Source organism: Temnothorax nylanderi, unplaced genomic scaffold, assembly GCF_030848795.1.
Source record: "Temnothorax nylanderi isolate EJ_2023f unplaced genomic scaffold, tnyl_v1.0 TNYL_tig0002_pilon, whole genome shotgun sequence".
Classification (NCBI taxonomy): domain Eukaryota; kingdom Metazoa; phylum Arthropoda; class Insecta; order Hymenoptera; family Formicidae; genus Temnothorax; species Temnothorax nylanderi.
The window spans coordinates 2,756,943-2,774,322 of NW_027249064.1; the positions used below are offsets into that span (position 1 = coordinate 2,756,943).

Below are 17,380 nucleotides of genomic sequence, written 5' to 3' on the forward strand. Positions count from 1 at the left end.
GTGAGACGTCAGCGTCGTCAGCCCACACGTTGTTCACGTCGGCGTCGTTCACCCAGTTCACTGCGCATGGGCGGCATGGGCTGGCGTGGATCGGGATCTTCTATCTATCTGTCACTTCTGTCAGAGCCTGATGTCATTGGGTCCTTGAATGCGTTCCCGCACTTACCGGATCGCGCCGGATCCGGATGCTTTTCAAGAGGTTGTTCTCTCGAGAAAGAGAGAACGGACACGTAGGAGCTCGACGACGTTAGTCGACGGGGTGAGTCACCGTTCGTTTGTTCGACACGTTCCTTTATACCTTGAACGAGATGTGCCTGTCGATGACGGTGCTTGGTCGACGAGGGACGTCGTTCATCCCGAGGGACGTCGCGCGGCTCAGTGTCACTGTCAAGCAACCACGTTGCTCCAGCCGCAATGAAATGTTGATGAGCGACACGCTGTCACAACGGTGTCCCGCGTCGCTGCGCGTCGACGATGTCTCGCGAGTCCTGGGCTGGCCCCGCGGGAGCTCGAGGACGTTCTCTTCCGCGAGGACTCCGATCTCCTCCGACGCCGTCGTCGACGCTCTGACGAAGCACCAGGCGAAGGAGCTGGTGTCGAAGCTCACCTCGGAGGAGCGTGGCATGTTCTTGACAGCTCTGAAAGAGTACAAATCGCAGGAGGAGAAGGCTGGCTTTGAAGGTAAGTGTATTGTTTGCTCCAATCCAGTTTGTAACGTAGCAGAAAACGATTGCTTAAAAGAATATTGCTCAGAGGAATATATTCCCTGGTGGAAAAATGTCTCAGAATTTTTCATATTATTAATCAAAATTTTTATGAAAATTCTAAGATTTTCTCAGATTATGCATTGGAGCATTTCTCAGGAAAACTCAGATAAAATGAAATATTTCAGGTTTTTCCAATACATCTTTGTAGAAATCTGAATAAATAATACAGATACTGAAATTTTCCAAAAATCCTCCAATTATTTCTAAAAGTATCTGAGAAATTTTACATATTTTTTCAGAATTGTTCATAAATCTAAAATATGAGAAATTTTTTCACCAATAAATTCTTGGACTTTTGCCTTTTTACGTCAGGTCAACTGGCAGCTATCCGATGGAGGAGCAAGTTTGGTAGACCTAGCAATATACCGTCATTGGGCGAGGTGGATCCTACAGGCACCTATTGCCCTATGCCAGACGATTGGTTAAACAACAAGTATGGTATGGACATTGCTGTTCTTATCATCTGAATCATATATGTCGTGCATCTGTTGGATCATCGATACTATTAAAAAAAAAAAAGAAGTACAGGCCGACTGAAATATCTTTAATGCAAATGTAACAGTTTGTTACATTCACGAAGCATTATGAACATTAACTTAGATTTATTACCTATAGATCTCGTAAAATAAAATTAATCCTCCTCGACTGTTATTTAATGGTATCTTTGGATATAATGGAATCTTTTTCCTGCAATGCGATCTCCATGGATGTTATTCTGTAAGTTTCTCGTTTTTTCTCGATTTCTCTCTTTCTCTCTTACCCTCAGTTTCTCTCTGTCTCTTTCTAATTACACTAACTCTCTTGCCTGCTTCTATTCTGACACAACTTTTCGGATGTTTCATGGTCAACCACAGTGCCACAGTTAGGTAATACTTTGGACACTTTTTTACGGTTCTCTCGTTTTTGAAAAACTTTTTTTCCACCATAAAGATTAGTTTTTATTGACTTTTTTAATCAAATACATTTTTCAATTATAGACTTATCTTCTCTCACATTTTCTTTCGCAGTATTTCCGGTAAATTTTGTTTTTGAAGTAATTATTCGGATTATTTTTCATCCTAAATTGTGTAGAATTGTTCTGCATAAAATGATTATTTTTTGTAAAAATTTGTTAAACGTATTCTTTAATGGAACGTATTCTTTAACTTTTTCGTTTTTCCCAGACAAATTTTTCCCTTTGCTTGAATTTGCTTAACATTTCTTTTTTAATTAAAATTGATTAAAAAATACATCACATAAAATATACAATTTCGGTGTTCATGAACAATGAAAAAAATTTACTTTATACTGCATATAGTATATATTTGCTAGTTTCATTGAGCTATTGTGTAGCAGTTAAACAAGATTAACTTGTGGATTTAGATCGAATCTTTTGTTGTTACAGTTGAACACGTTGCAGAACCAACCACAAAAGACCTGGTATTAGGTATGCATTACTTTCCGTATCAAAGAGCCGTCTATATACTCGCGAGCAAGCAAACGGTCGCGCTTCTATTTTATCCATCTCCTATTTGCTATTCGCAAGACATAAATTAAGTACTGTTTTATATTATAAAATTTATTATTGCAATTGCAAGTTATATAGATTTTAGTTTAACAAACTTCTAAGCAGACAAAATATACGTAGAAGTTTCACATACGTATAATTTAGATTTCAAATTTCCGGTTAAAAGTGCAAACGAATAATCTGAGACGATTATTGTATTTTTGCAGTCGCGATCGCGAATGCAATTCCGTTCGTCGGGTTTGGTTTTCTTGACAACTTCATCATGATCGTTGCTGTACGTATCTTACAGGCTTCCATTGTCCACTGCGTGCCGACTTTTAAGACTGATGTTTCAGGGCGATCAAATCGAGTTGGTGTTGAACCAAAGGTTTCCGATCTCCACCATGGCAGCGGCAGCGCTGGGTAACACGGTGTCCGATGTCATCGGAATCGGCTCGGTGCATTATGTTGAGATGTTTGTCCAGAAAATCGGCATCGAAGCGCCCAAGTTAACTTTAGCACAACTGAGACTACCTAGGACACGGATAGCCGCGAATATGGTACGATATGTTGCCTTATTATATTTCATTTTACTGTGATATATTTATTTTATTATTGAATATTACGCAAAAAAGATTCTAGGATAATTAAAAATCATAAATTTCTTTAGCAAAATTATTCAGAGATCATCTTTTTTTCCTTCAATATAGGGTCGAGTCATCGGTGTTACGATTGGATGCATTCTTGGCATGACGCCTATACCATTAGCCGCACTCTTCCGCAACGGTAGCTGAATTGTCTTTAAAAAATGACTGAACAACGAATTAATTTAATTAACATGTAGAACAAGCCACAAATATCCCACAATGAGCGTTTTGTTTTACAAATGTCTATAAACTTTTATAATTTTAATGTTCAATTATCGCAAATAACACGATTCAAAGATATTACAAAGTATTTAATATATAAATGTATAGAATGTATAGTATAGAGAACTGTGTATAGAACAAAGTTTATGCGTAACAATTGTTTTTTTAACGGCTGAAATAGGTTTTTTAACCTACTGTATTTAACGAAGCTTTAATCCAGTGCTATTTAAGTAAGCAATTAAAAAAGAAGCATGTATGTGTGACCTCAGAGATTAAACTAGAATAAAAACTTGTTTTAATATCAGTCTTCCAAAGAGACTGCTCGTTATTCGTTCGCTTAGCATGTAATCATCATCAGAACTATAAAACTTATAAAACAACATCATAGCATGCGACATCAGATATTTATTGAGAAAATCAGATTTGTTAGTATCGAACGTTACATTGCAAAAAGTTAGTACAAAAAATATAGGTTTGTTTATATGTATATATATATCCTCTGAAAAAAGGTTGTGTAACAGGCAAGTTTTTATCAGCAAGCTAATAAATTTGTAATTCAGGTGATTGAAAAACACTTTCGTAATGCGATCGTTTCCGGTTTTGTTCTACCAGCCAGTTTAAGGTTGTATCCAGTATTTCCTTCCAATTTACGTTGCGGCGATAGTCCTCCGGAGCGAAATCCTCCCTTTTCCCTGTTTTCTCCATCTTTTTTATGTTCATAGCTTGCGTTGAATTGAACGAGAAGTCGACATTGGTAACGCATAATTTGTTGGTAGAATTTACAACCTCGACGTTGCTCTCCAAGTTACAATGCTCGGGCAGCCAAGTCATTGTCGAGTTTAGCCACCATTTCCAACTAGCTGTATCTTCGTCGTTGTTGTCGATTTCCGCGGTTGCAGAATAACCGACAACGTTCTCAGAACCGGAAATCGGAAGACCGTCGTCGTTAATCTCCTGGGATCGCGTATTTATCAACGAATCAGGTAGGTCGGTTGATATGAGATTACGGTCCGTTGCGAGATTCATGGACAGATTCGTCGGTTGCCTCGAACTAGACGATGCCGTGGGTAAGCAACTTTGCACGATAAAATTGGCGACCAAAGTGGATCCCAGGAGAGTCGCCAATCCGGCGGCATAAGTCGCCAGGCAGATCGAAGAGACACTTATTAGGGTTTGTGCGATTCTAATCAACTGAACGGAATTCATCAGACAGCTCAATTCTGTATACGTGCACCATCTTCGCTTGTGTACTTCTCGATACGCCACGTTTTTTTCCAATTGTTGCAACCTTTCCCAAAAATCTTGGTGCTGCACCAATACCGTCCAGTCCTGCGGCATAAAAAATGATTACCTTTTAATAAATGACAAGTTGTCAATTGATAATTAAATGACAAACTGAGATAATGTAAGTTTTGTAATTAAAAAGAATAATGATATAAGATGCATTGCTTACGATTGCAGCAAGAAAATCCTTTTCCAATTTATTCATTCGAGATATAGTCACTTGTCCTGAATTTGCCCACTCCTTGTTGAAAACCTCATCTTCTTCACCATCATCGTGCAGAAATTTACTGGCTACCATCTAAGAATTATTGATAAAAAAAATGCACTTAAATGATGCACTTAAAAGTGTTACAATTATTGATGTATCAAAACGATCAATTACCAAAGAAACCAGGAATAGCTCAGAAGGCGCTACTTGATGAAGATATTCCGGATTGCAGTTCTTTAATCTCTCAATATATAGCAAGGCCAACACAAGCGAGCAAGGGGAAACACACGCATTTCTAGATATCCTGCTTGCCTCCTCGACATCAAGTTTTTCCAACGTATGACCACTCTTTACCTCCGTAAAAAGTTCGGCTGCCAATTCTGAAAATACGAAAAGGATCAATTCATGACTCGTGTTTTATTAAATATATACATCAGCATTGAATTAAGCTCATCAAAGCGTTTATCTGTTATCTTAATTTGAATGTCTGTCATTCTTAAGAAAGTAAAATTGTGATATTTTAAACAGGATGCTACTTAAGGTAATCACAAACAACACTATCAGATATAAATATAGCTGAATAAAAGACAAGCATCAAAAATTATTTCAGAGTTCTTTGCTTTTTAAATTTTTCTTGTCTAAAGAGAGATTTGTATTTAGGTAACATCAAAAAATTATTCTCTCAGAAGATATTAAAGATATAAGGAGTATTTAATAATATAGAATTTCTTGTTAAGCGGCACATTAAAGTGTTGTATTGCGAATCTCTTTGATTTATTAGATGAATATTTATTACTTGCAAATAATGTTATATTAATGTAGATAAAGGATAACAAATTAACTTCATATATCATCAGGATTTAATTATTTCAGTTTACAATCCAATATTACACTGACCTGTAACCGGTAAACTCAAGCAGTTAATCACTGGCAACTTGGAGTAATATAATGACTTTCTTATACGTTTCATAAACTCGTTATGTTCCAGATCCTGCAAAACAAGCAAACAAAATGTATCAAGGACATCAGTTTATCAACCAACGATGGAAGAAAGTGGAATAATTTTCAAGATCTATTCAGTTGATTGCTGTTGATAATTATGTTTCCATATATGGCATGCAAAAAAAATGTTGCTTAAGTATCACGAACACACACAAAATTTTACTTGGAATTGAAAATTGACGTGTCGAATACGAAAGCATTCATAAAACTGAACGTTTAAGATTTACCTTCGAACTTGCTGGCACATTCGTGCCTCGCCAGCTGTTCGTCATTGTCGAGTGTCCTCACCATAAACTCTCTCTGTAATATTTTTATGATATTTTCCTCACGACGAAAGCAGACACCGTAAAATGTAATCTAGGTAATCACTTCGTCGAGATGACGTAAAACCTTGCAATGATAAGAATCTGAACCAACTACACCTATCGTGTAGCGTGTCTCCGACCTCCAAGGCCTCCAAGTAGCGCGCACGATAATTTAGGTTAGAAACTCATCCCCGATCAGGAACGTATGTACACGAACCACCACGACAATATCGAAAAGTGGATGTATACATAGCACGGACTTGAACCAAATTCATCGACACTATCGAAAAGTGGATGTGACTCGTAGTTCCAATTCCTGAAAGTGGATGTGTGGCGCTACTGTACGGCCTAGCAAAAGCGTCCCAAGAAAATCGCCGTCATTGCGCATTGCGCCTCTCATCCTTCTCTCTGCCCAGAGTGAATTTTGGAACGCAACCTAGAGTTTTTCTCTGACCAGATAAAAGCCACGTGTTATTTATTACTGATTTATTACATTTAGGCGCAGCATTTTAACGTTATTAATGAAGCATGGCCTATCCCAGTAATTTAGTGGAATCAATCATCGACGAGATTGCTTTAGAAGGGTTAGATGGTATTACTTTACAAGGTAATTTCACCTTAGTTTTATATCGTTCTAATATATAAAATATTACATAGATCGTTATAATAATTTATCTACTTTTTATTTAATTTTGCAGAATTGTTATGTTAATTACTGTTTATTTTTAAGTATATATCTTACTGATTCAGTGCTTTATTTTTAATAATTCAAGTTTGTATGTTAATCTTTTATCTGTTTATTATAGCTTTGTGGTTGCGATTAGCAAACAGATTCAATGATCCGCTACCATTGGCCAAGCCTTTCATGGAACAGGTATGGTTAATATGCAGAAAAGTAAAGCACTTTCTGTTTTACAAATTGGAGACACCCAGAGAGCCACTTGTGATATTCGATCGTTATGAGTTTGTACATCCTGATCTTGGCATTATACTCGAGCCAGTGAGTATACTGATATTGTAATAATACATACATGATTTTCTGTAAAATATTCTTTCTATCAAGTTCCATGGAATGTTGAACTTATAAATTAAGTTATAAAGTTTTGTAATTACAAATAATTTGATTTCTTGATACTTTAATTCTTTATTTCAAATTTAGCTTCTGTTTTTTTATTATTTAAATTCTTGTCACATCCTTTTTACTTTTCTAATTTTAGCCAAACGTTCCGCCAGATATTTATCCTCACCATCCTATCCAAGATTTTAAGGCAGGTATGAGAGGATCTTGCTCCACATATAATACAAGGAAAGATATCAAAGACGAGGTGAAGAATGCAAGTTTGGACGAGGTGACAGAAAAGTATGGACTAAGTTTGGTGATTGTGGCATCTCAGGAAGTTAGGACACGAGCTTTGGTGGGTGTCGACGTAAGTCCAACACTGGAACTGACAATCATGCACTATTGCTTCTTGGAGCGAGTGGGTCGAGCTCGTTATGTCGGCGAAGTCACTCAAGGGAAGGTCAGCTTGGTCGCGCTCAAAGAGGATCCGAAGGCTTTGTTCTATCACCGAAAGTTTTTGCTGCACCACAAGTTGATTACGAAGCAAGTCCACCATCAGAAGAGCGGACGACATTACGGCAGTGGTAGTCTGTTGCATTTGACACGCTTCTATGTTGAACGAAAGCCGAAGATGCTCTACCTGGCGGAACAGGTGCTCGATATTTTACGATCCAAAGAAAACGGCGTGGCTGAGTACGACGAGATTAAGAAGAAGCTCGGAATCGAAAATTCTATCAGAAAACTGTTTAAAACTGCCTTCTTTCAAAGAATCGTAAAGACAGACATCTGCGTGCCATATAGAAAGTTATATCCTAACGCAGAACCCAATGAGTGGCGACAAAAGCAAGATCCTTCGAGGGAGAAAAAAATTAGAGTCGTGCAGGTGCTGTATCCGGATGTCGATGTTGCTGATCTGTGGAAAAAAAGTGATAGGGATGAAGAGGAAGACATCCTTGAATTGGATGTGTCTAATCACAAGTTTAATGTTCCTTATCTGAAGCAAGCAAACGTAATTATTGAAGCTAATAAATTGCAAGGTGTATCTCAAGGTCAGTAGTAAATCCTAGATTTTTGTAATTACTTTAGAATTTTGTTATTCGAGATATGAAATTTATTCAAATTATTGTAATATTACAAAATTAATATAAACCATGTTTTCGTTATTTAATTTTTAAATTATAGGCGAAGTTAGGAATAGAAGTTAGGAAATTTTGAATTATTATTAATTTAAATTTTTAGCTTATTTGGGAAAGGAGATGGGTCTCACCAAATTACAGTCTAGATCATTTCTGAGGAATATGGTAAAGTCAGGTATCATTGCAACGTACATGGACGATATGGGCCGGCAAAGGATTACAAAATACGTATCGAAGAAATTCGAAAAAAGTAGCAAAATGAGTAAGCAATTTAACAAAGAAACACACTGGTTTAAGGAACTCACGAAGAAAATAATGGGGGAGAATGAAGAGAATCTGAAGAACAAAGCGACCTTGCAAGCAGAAAATGAACAGCATTCCGCGGGCCACAAAGATGACCAGACAAGTCAAAAATCCGGTTCCGATCATCACGTTGATAAGATGGTTATTGATAAAGATAAAAATGCAAATTATGCTAGAAAGGAAACGGAATTAAAGAATTTGTTCTACGTCGTCAATAGAATTTTGCGCAATTACCGATTGTCAAAATTCCTACCTAAATACAAGTGCACAACGTCAAAATCTTTATTAATGAAGACAAGGAGTTCCGATATCAACGCGAAGGAACAGAAAGCGAAGCTTGATATTTCCACGTCTATTCAGCAAATCGTGAATGATGCCAAAGCCACGTCGTTTTATAATAGCATAAAGACGAATTTGATAGCGCAAAAGCCTATTCGCACTGAAGGAGTTAGCGAAGTTTTCGGTTTTATGGAAGTCGTGCAAAGCGAGAAAAAAAATGTTAATATTACATACAGGTTTGTACAAACATGCTATATACAATAAGCAAATATACTTATGCTGTACAAGTTTAAATTAATAAATAGATTAAATCACTATTGCCAGAGAAATACATATCAATTAAAAAAGAATATAAATGCTATCTAACTTTTATTGCATATAATTATATTTTCTTGTGATATATGCAAAATTGATCTTATTTATCTTCGCGTAACTCTTTCGGATATATTTTGCGCTCAGAGATTTTTTCATTGTAAATATCAATATCATTAAATATTTTCTATTATGTTTAGATTGTTAAGGCGTGCTAATATGATAATCGAAGCAGTGAAAGAACACCAAGTGATTGACGACACATCGAAACTCATGAAGATGATCTACGAGGAAGAAGATAAGGAGGGTTACGACGTGAGGATCGATAAAAAGTCTCTTATCAGACTGTTGCAGAAACTTGCCAAGGATAATCTGGTAAAGAACATCAAATTGACCTTGAGCGCAAATGGACGTGAGAAGAACTTGATGTTCATTTGCGATCCTAACATCGATACTGATCATACCGTCATTAAATCAGCCGTCGAACAAGCAAAGGTCAAGTTCTGCTTATTAGCGTCTCAAAAAGCAAAGATGCTCGCAAAGAAAACGGATAAGCAGGATAAGCAGGACAAGGCGGACAAGTCATCAGGTTCTAAGGAACGATTGCACGAGCTCAAAAAGACAGCGACTAAATATCCCGCAAACTACAAGTACGATGCTAAAGCTGGCAGACGTTACGGTCTTAGCCCGAAATTCCTAAGGATGCAGACGATACACGTTCTGCTCTTCTACCTGGTCTACGATCATCCTGGCATACCGAAATTATCTCAGCAAAAGCAGATAGAAATTCTCAGGTCTAACGGATATGAAATCAGCGACGATCTCGTCCAGGAGTTCAGTACTATTTACAACATAGAAATAAACTGGAAGATGTTTGTCCCGCCTTTGCCTAAACATAGCGGGTGGTCCGAAGGTTGGGCGCTGATGTGCGACGTTCTGCTAGGGCTGCCTTTGTCGATTTTCACCAAGGTACACAATATCACCTTCATGATCCCGGAGCTGGAGCACTATTTAAATCACCCGATCAGGAGACATTACCTTGTTAAGAACCTTCCGGTGAGTTTGAGACTTAAGAATTTTACATTATAGACAGATTAAAAATGCAACTCGAATAAACAGTTTCGGATATTAGCAATCGTGATCTTTATTTCCTTACGAATCAGCTGAAAAGTCAGATGTAAACTCGGATCTTCGAAGATCAAGAATTTGAATGCGAGTTATTCTATTGACACCACATTAATGGCTTCTATGATATGAATTTATGTTACTAATATTTACTTTTTTAATTATTCTTTTTTAATTTTTAGGTCACCATACGAAATACTCTCTTGCATGCACGGAAGTATATATTCAATATCCATGATACCATAACCAGATTGGGTTACATCGGCCTGGTGCAGTTTGGTCCACAGCGGTTGAAAGACAAAGATCAAGTGTTTATCTATGTGAACCGGCGCACGGAATTGATGGATACAACCTCTTCGGCACCAGGCTATCACAAGATCGAAGACAAGACATACCCAGTGTATAAGTATTTCTTCGATTGTACAAAGGTACTGTTGATTGGTATTACTATTAAAAATATTTTAGAAATAGATTGAATCTAAATCTTTGTTCTAAATTTTTTATAGAATATATTTAACTCTTCAAACATTGTGAGACCAAATATGATCTTTGCCTTTTATTCCGAAAAGTACTTTTGTTTAGAATGCTAAAAATCACTATATTAGTCTTTGGTTTGGAAAATATCATATCTTGATTATTAGATTCAATTCATGTGTATCAATAATCACTTTTCTACCATAATCTATCTCAAACTGATTATTCACGTTCTCGATATATGTCTTCGTTTCATCTTATTATATCAATGTGATGTTGAACGTAATAAAATTTTTGTAATTAACAAACAATAATACATTATAAGAAAGTCATACTTTTCATTGGAAAGCCGAGATTTAATAAATTAAAAGGAATAAACAAAAAAATGTTTTCTATCGATAACAAGATATCTACGTATTTTGAGGACTAATCGAGCAAAAAGATGGAAGTAATGTTGTGTTTCTTTGCAGGCCGTTGAGACCTACTGGTGTGATATGTGTGATATTTGTGTTACTACTCTACTTGGCGGTAGGCTGGTGGTGCACGGCAAAGATATTCTACTTGAGGATTTAAGCAAGAAGAATGCCATGATAGAAGCGGTCGCAACACGCAGTCCCAAAGAAGCCGCAGAAAGAGATACCGGTGCAGTTCCCGGAGATCGTAAAGGAGCGGCTGGTATCGACTCAGCTTTCTTCGCGCATCTGAAACGCAATTGGAACTGGTCAAATAATTATCCTGTACATCAGCAGGTAAGAAATAAATGAAAGAAATCCATGGTAGAAAGTGATCGCTCTGAAAAGAACATCTCTCTTTTGGGATTTTAAAATTTTTAAATTCTTTAGACTTATATTTAATGCAAAAGGTAATTTTTATAATAAATATTTTTATATCAAGTAACAAGTATTTCCGCTCAGAAATCCTGTTATTTTATATCCGATAAATTTCTAGATATAAGTTTTTTAAATTTATGAATCTATTTAATCAGAGATTTATTTATTCATCAATATCAATATACGTATCAGGTTGTACTCTGATATATTTCCTACAGAATATATCGACGTTATTTGTGAAATTTTCTTTTTGTTATCAGACTTCTAAGAATCAGGGAAAATCTAGCACAGGCCAACGAGAGTTGCATCTATCGAAAATTCAAACAAAGCCAGTTAAGTTCACGGAGTACGACGGTCTGAAGAAGATCTCGGGACCGCCGCCGCCGCCGTCTGTCAAGGCGACCGAATTGCGGAAAAAGGTATACGATCATCTCAGCACCGCCGGACGGAAGAACGAGGCCTTGCCGTCGCATCAGCCCACCAGGCAGAAGTCCTTCGTGCGGCATGTGATGCCGCGCAAGAAAAGTGTACGAAAGCTCAAATACGACGAGGACGACTATCGGGCGATGCAACGGATGAATAAGCTGCGGGTCGAGTGGGACGCACACGAAGACAATATCCTGCTGGTGTGCAAAGTAGCAACGACCTACCTGTCGCCAAACCCGCGCAAGCAGGTGGTTAGTTTCATAGCGATACGAGACGTATTGCGAACGTTCTCTTACAACTCGTACAACAAGACTTCACGCGCCTGTCAACGCCGATTGGTGTACATGCTGCGACAGCAACGCACGGTGAACAGCGTTACGCTGGGTGTCGAGGAGATCAAACAGGACCCGTTTATCGATAGGCGATATGGCGGCGCCATGGACAGATTGAAGGGCGAGTGTTCGAGCTCGACGGAGTACGAGGAGCGAGTAACGGATGTTTTCAAGGAGCTTGTCGGCTATATTGTTAAGAAATATTATGACATTGCGGAAATTAAACCAAAGAAGCATATGGTGATGCCGAAGACCATACAAGAATTTAATCTTCTCTTCGAAGTGATCCATCCGACGAAGTCGCACTGTAATCAGGGCTTCACGAAGGATGTGCGAAACATAAATGATATTCATTCGGCGACTATCAATGCCGTTATACACAGTTCCATGTGCTGTGGAAAGGACAGACGTTCTTGGGCTTATCAGCTCTTCACGGTATGATCGACATGTAATATAGAATACTCTATTTATGAGACATAATATTTCAAAGTACGTTTGTCTTAAAAATTAAATTGCAATTAAATTTTTAAGTGCCGAACAATATAAAATCAGCATTTCATTTTCTTTTAATTTATTAATAGATATTGCTTAGCAAATAACGTGCTTTTTTAATTTTAATTACTTTTTTCAGATATCTATCGTTTATTTTTAGATAGAATTTAGATAGTACTTATGCAACATACATATAACTAATGTGTTAATTTTATATTGTTGCTAACAACTTCTCAAAATTTTTTAATTGTGTTGCAAAAATCTTTTGGTCGGTACTCATAGTAGCTCTTTTTGTTAAAGGTATACCAACACTATTCAGAGGCTCTTTTGAAACAAGCAATGAATAAGATCAGATCGGATCAGATGGTGACTATAAAGAAGCACCACTTGGCGACTATTAAGAAGTACGGGAACTACATGCCGATGAGCAGCTCGCAGTATCAACTCAGTATTAACTACATCTACAAGTTCCAGACCAAGTGGACTTATGATGTCTTCAAAGAGTCCTACGATGTTTTCGTGAAATTACTGCAGTGGTATTCCGAGCAGAAAAACAACGTTTCTTCAGAGAGCCAGGAAACAGAATTTAACGGTATTGAGATCCCAGTTTCCAGTGGGATCGTCACCATCATGCATGATCTTTTAGCACGCGATCAAATCGACTTCGACATTGAGATGCCGGACCAAATCATTATGTTGGACGCGAGATACCAAGGCAAAGACGAGACCTATTTCAAAGCTGCCCAAAGATACCAGGATATTTTGACCAGACTTTATCGCTTTAAATTTGAGAACATTGATGCTCAGAACCCTGGAGTTTCTGAACTTGCAACGGAAGAAGCTTCCCATGAAACACGAGAAGATTCTTTGACAAGAAAGAGACCTATCGAGAACGATGAGCCTGAAGAACCTATGTCGAAGATCTCTCGTAAAAACGAGGAAATTAATGTAAAACAAGAGAACCAATCTCAGCAAAATGAAGATACATCGCTCGAGAAAAAGCGATCTCTTGACGAAAGCGTAAAACGCGAAGAGATGAATCCGAAGGATTGTTCTCACGAGCAAAGTGGGAAGAAAACTCGTGCAAGTCGTTCATCAAGAAAAAGATCTGCCAATATTGAAGAGGATTCCGGGGACTACGAAGAGCAGGTCTTGAAGAGAGCAAGACTAAACTCCGAAGATTCAACGGATTTCGAGGACTCTGAAGAAAACGAAGAATCAAAAATTTTCGAAGAGGAATTGTATGAAGATCTTGAAAGCATCGAAAAAATACTTCCGAATAGCTCCAAATCTCTTAATCCGATGAATGAATTAAAGGAGCAGATGATAGAAGAAGGTATATTACATTTTTATAATAATAAAAATTTTTTTATCCTTATAAATAATTCTATTGTAATATTTACGATTGAATTACTACTGTCTCGTTGAAGATCTGTTACTTTTTTTACTACTTTAAATTTTAAATGTTCGATGTTTCTAGCATGTCTGATAATTTTCGGCATTTAATAAATTAAGTCAAATAGTTTATACATGTATGTAGTTTATATGTATTAGATTATACTGTGATTTTCAATCAAACTTTATAATTGATTTCTTTAAAATAATATAAATATATTGTTTTAATTGCCAGCTTCTTCAATGCAGCCGGGCATAATTGATATGACTACGGTTCCTCGACGTGTCAGCGAAATTATCAGGAAAGTGTCGCCTGAGACGAACTACTTCAATTCTTACAAGATAGAAGATACAAGCGATGTTGAGAAGAAATATACTAGAATAGCCATGCTGAGGATGAGAGAAGAGCTGAACGATCTCTCGGTAACCGACAGTCATCACGCGCACGAATACTTTGTAGTCAATAGCTTCAGAATGTTTTATAGCTTGGAAACGTCATCGTCAATAGCATCCGCGCCATCAAAGGACGTTGAGAATTTTAAAGGTCACTCGGTGCCTAGCCAATTAGTGCCGCTGAAGATCGAGACTGTAAATGATTTTGTCGACGGGTTAAATCGGACTGCCACTTTTCCAAAGAAGAGTATCTCTTATACGGATTATAAGAACGAGATCGTGACGAAAAAGAAGGAAATAGCAGTTGACTGGAAATATGTCGACGCGGTGCACGAGTTTGTCCAGGAGAGGAAAGAAATCGGCGTTTGTTCGCAAGAATTACTGGTAATTTATCCTTTATAGAAAGAGCAATTTTTTTGTTGCCTTTCTCTTTCTATTTTAGCTTTCAGTGGCTAACATTTTTTTACAAGTATTGCTTTTCTTCTCTCTTGTCCAGGATAAATTCTTCGCTGAGCAAGGAGAAGATTTGTACAAGGTCGTTTCGCTTTTAGTAGACAATCATATATTTTTGCGCTCTGGCGTCACCAAACCACGCTATATCCATCATCGTTACGTGGATCCTTGGTTAATTAATTCCTACAAGATACATCGCCTTGAACAAGAATCCCTAGGGCGGTTCAAGGACAGTATATATGCTACAATGCAGCAGAGAGAAACAGCCGAGACAAACGCTGAGACGAATGCGAAAGATACAAATCCTCACACTGAAGGAAATACAAATAAAAAACGTAATATTGTTACGTCATTTACTTTATAATTTCATATTTTGCTGATGTACTCATCTCGTACTTATAAACGAGCACTTCAATTCTTGACAAGTTCTATAAGATTTCGATATTACGGATTCTATATATCCCATTTGAAAAATTTTATTATAATAGAGATACTTATAAAAATATTATTTTGATTGTATCACTCTTATATTTTTACGCTTTACTACAGTTTCGTATTATAAAGTTTAAAAGAGTAACATTATGCAAAAATCAGTCAAAATTTGTTGAATTATTAAATAGATTAAGTTATCTATTTAGTACATTGTCTTTTAAGATTAATGCTTATAAATATATGGCAGATGAAACAGATAGTACGGTAGCATCCACGTCATCGGACAACCAAGAAAACAAAGAGAAGAAAAACGAAAAAACGGACGATGACTTAAATAATGAGGACGAGAAGAAGGAAGACAGCGAGATCAATGGGGAAAGTAGTTCACGTACGAGAAAAAGAATTCACAAACAAAAGACACGATTACTTCCGCAAAAGGACGTGTACAAACCTGCGCAGCAACTAGATTTCACGTATGTATTAAGAAAGAACAATGAGAAAAATTCTCAGAAGTCGTTCAAAACTGATGAATTGTTCTCTTTCAGGACTGCCGAGGAAATAAAAGTCCTGATAAAGCCATGGATACGTATAGACGGCGTGCTGAATCGCAAAGTTTTAGATCGAATGTTGGGCGCGGTTCTAAGTTACTGCTTGCTTCATCCCGGGCTCACGATGTCGAAAGTGCAAAGCAGATTCGTCCCTGCTCTACAACCCTTCCATACGCGTGAATTGCTCGAGGTTTGTTTTATCGATTGTCTATATCGAAATTGATAAATCAGTATTTCTGGACTCTTAAAGAGACTTGCTCTATTAGATCTTATATGTATATTGGATATAAATTATTACAAAATATTACATTTGTATGACAACTTATTGACAAAAAAAAATACGGACCTGTCTTTTTTATATTGTCTAATGCAAAATGTTTATTTTCAAAATAATTTTTTTGCAGATGCTGGTCAAGTTGGGATGTTTAGAGAGTAAGCTCTTGAAGAAAACGCGCGTTACTCTGTTCTCTCCACCGCCTGTGATTAATATTATTGACCTAAGTACGTAATTATTATTACTAAGATTGGAAATCTTTGGATTCCAAATTATTGATAGTTGTTAATTAAATGTTTGCACCATCAGTGGCACATTTACATTCTCTATATATTATACATTATACGTCATATGCTGTCCATGGTGCTCTCAAAATATTCTAGTCTTCGCATAAATATCATTTCATATTTAAAAATTAAATCTCTATTTTCTCTAATTAAAGGTAAGCAGATGCTAGTTTTTAAAAAATTGACAAAATATCTAGCTTGATAATATCTGTCGAATATTAAGACATTCATCTTCTAATTAATTTAAGAATTCTAATAATTTGCTTCCTTATCTAACACAATTTATAGAATTATTTTGCAATAAGTGCAATTTTATATAATACGATTTAATTTTACTACAAATGTTACACAGTCAATCTCAAGTAAATTATTCACAACTTCTGATGTTTTATTTTTATGATGTATACTTTATTTCTTTCTGTTAATCTGACATCAGATTCGTCATGATAAACTCTCACTAATATTTCTCTTTTTTACTTTTAGCTGCAGATGACGTTGGCTGGTCCACCGAGGATGAAGTAGTATTCGAACCTACCATAGATGCTACATTGAAGTTCAGTATATTTTTGAGTACGAGGACATACAGCGCAGATTTTATGCCATAATTATGTGTACATCTGTATTATATGTACATAAGTACTTTATCATTTTATCAATACTATCAATAGTATGTAAAAATTATAATAAAAATACATTAAACTTAATATAATTATAATGTAATTATATTACTAGTAATATAATCACATTATAATATTATGTAACATTATAATATTATTAATTATAATGTAATAAATAAATTGAACAAAAGAGTTGTATGTAAAATTTTCTTCCGAAAAATCAAATACATATGTTAGGTCCCGATGCGTTTTTTCACGCGTGCGCGAAATTAAGGTACAACCAATCCGGGA

The 17,380-nt window shown here is 36.5% G+C and overlaps 3 protein-coding genes across 4 annotated transcripts; 2 read left to right on the forward strand and 1 right to left on the reverse strand.

Annotated features, from left to right (window-relative positions):
- Window positions 1–154: 154 nt before the first annotated feature.
- LOC139769190 (uncharacterized) lies at window positions 155–3,426 on the forward strand. Of its 2 annotated transcripts, none has more exons than XM_071700051.1 (6): window positions 155–681; window positions 1,080–1,205; window positions 2,152–2,193; window positions 2,481–2,548; window positions 2,610–2,813; window positions 2,964–3,426. In XM_071700051.1, exons 1-6 carry the CDS (start codon window positions 309–311, stop codon window positions 3,045–3,047), a joined length of 897 nt encoding a protein of 298 aa, XP_071556152.1. In that variant the 5' UTR covers window positions 155–308; the 3' UTR covers window positions 3,048–3,426. The 2 variants fall into 2 exon arrangements, with proteins under 2 accessions (XP_071556152.1, XP_071556163.1); XM_071700062.1 differs by having other exon boundaries at window positions 2,167–2,193.
- Window positions 3,427–3,507: 81 nt separating this feature from the next.
- On the reverse strand, window positions 3,508–6,121 carry LOC139769159 (protein CNPPD1). The gene is made up of 5 exons (XM_071699992.1): window positions 5,844–6,121; window positions 5,512–5,605; window positions 4,789–4,994; window positions 4,576–4,704; window positions 3,508–4,451 (listed from the first exon to the last, which is right to left on the reverse strand). Exons 1-5 carry the CDS (start codon window positions 5,886–5,888, stop codon window positions 3,663–3,665), a joined length of 1,263 nt encoding a protein of 420 aa, XP_071556093.1. The 5' UTR covers window positions 5,889–6,121; the 3' UTR covers window positions 3,508–3,662.
- Window positions 6,122–6,291: 170 nt separating this feature from the next.
- LOC139769142 (general transcription factor 3C polypeptide 1) lies at window positions 6,292–17,282 on the forward strand. The gene is made up of 15 exons (XM_071699941.1): window positions 6,292–6,528; window positions 6,728–6,921; window positions 7,139–8,030; window positions 8,221–8,935; window positions 9,212–10,067; window positions 10,319–10,564; window positions 11,081–11,359; window positions 11,701–12,633; window positions 12,991–14,026; window positions 14,321–14,862; window positions 14,975–15,266; window positions 15,611–15,836; window positions 15,909–16,101; window positions 16,316–16,412; window positions 16,956–17,282. Exons 1-15 carry the CDS (start codon window positions 6,450–6,452, stop codon window positions 17,075–17,077), a joined length of 6,702 nt encoding a protein of 2,233 aa, XP_071556042.1. The 5' UTR covers window positions 6,292–6,449; the 3' UTR covers window positions 17,078–17,282.
- The last annotated feature ends 98 nt before the right edge of the window (window positions 17,283–17,380 follow it).